Here is a 957-nt window from a genome sequence, read left to right as displayed (position 1 = left end):
CAATGTATATACCGACTCTGTTACCGGGGCATATACCGACGCTGTAGCAGAAATTTTTTTTTGGACAGAATAGTGCTGCCTGGCTGTTGCCTAGCTGCCTGCAATGAGCAGGATCAACAACAGCAAACAGATAGCACCATTCTGTCTACAATAGAGCACAAAAACAACCGTGCTCGTTTGCATATTTTCCTAATCGACAAACAAGAAATTAAATTAAACATTAATACTCAAGAATGTTTTGATCATATTTCATTAGTTTGAAGGTCATCTTACATCATGGTAATGCCTCCCAATTGACGGTCTCTTCTTCTTCTTCAAGCATCTCAAACAAGGCCACAAGGCCATGTTTGTGAGCGTACTTCTCCTCTCGCCTACTTGGTGGGCGATTCATGGCCAACTCCTGCACACACGATTAACAATTATAACTTTTAGAAATCAACATTTAGCCCACATACATACATTTAAATAAATAAAATTGCTACAAACACTTACGAATTCATGGCGCATGGTTTCGTAACCACCACTCCCGAGATGAGAAGCCCCTACTGTTTGGAGTCTTGCCCTTGCCGCCTCTCTTTGTTGTTGAAACCTGTCTGGTGTCTCGGTGAGCTCCTGAGCAATGGCTGCCCACTCCCTGTCATCTAGCCAAACAGGTTTCTCCTTCCCCTCTCTGAATGCGTCCCTCGCCTCTGACCTACGATGCCCCATCAAAATGCGAGCTGTATACTGTATCCACTCATTAGAGACGACATTCATAGGGTCAGATGGCTGGAACTCTTGCTTTATCTTTGTGTTTATATAATTTTTCTTCCCCTTGTCTTGCTGATCCCATTTAGTCATGACAGAGTCATGAAACTGTATAGTGCACAATTGTCGAATGCGTGTCTTCATTGCCTTCCCTGCACTATCCATTATTGGTGCCCCATCCCTAATTGTGTAAATCTTGCTGTTGTCATG

General features: G+C 43.3%; 1 protein-coding gene across 1 annotated transcript; it reads right to left on the bottom strand.

The window, feature by feature from the left end:
• Positions 1-274: 274 nt before the first annotated feature.
• On the bottom strand, positions 275-756 carry LOC147628783 (uncharacterized). The gene is made up of 2 exons (XM_086813094.1): positions 493-756; positions 275-400 (listed from the first exon to the last, which is right to left on the bottom strand). Exons 1-2 carry the CDS (start codon positions 754-756, stop codon positions 275-277), a joined length of 390 nt encoding a protein of 129 aa, XP_086669220.1.
• Positions 757-957: the final 201 nt, after the last annotated feature.

This window comes from Cibotium barometz, chromosome 19 (genome assembly GCF_041138505.1).
Source record: "Cibotium barometz isolate CiBa-2024 chromosome 19, ASM4113850v1, whole genome shotgun sequence".
Taxonomy (NCBI): Eukaryota; Viridiplantae; Streptophyta; class Polypodiopsida; order Cyatheales; family Cibotiaceae; genus Cibotium; species Cibotium barometz.
This window is presented reverse-complemented; position numbering and strand designations above follow the sequence as displayed.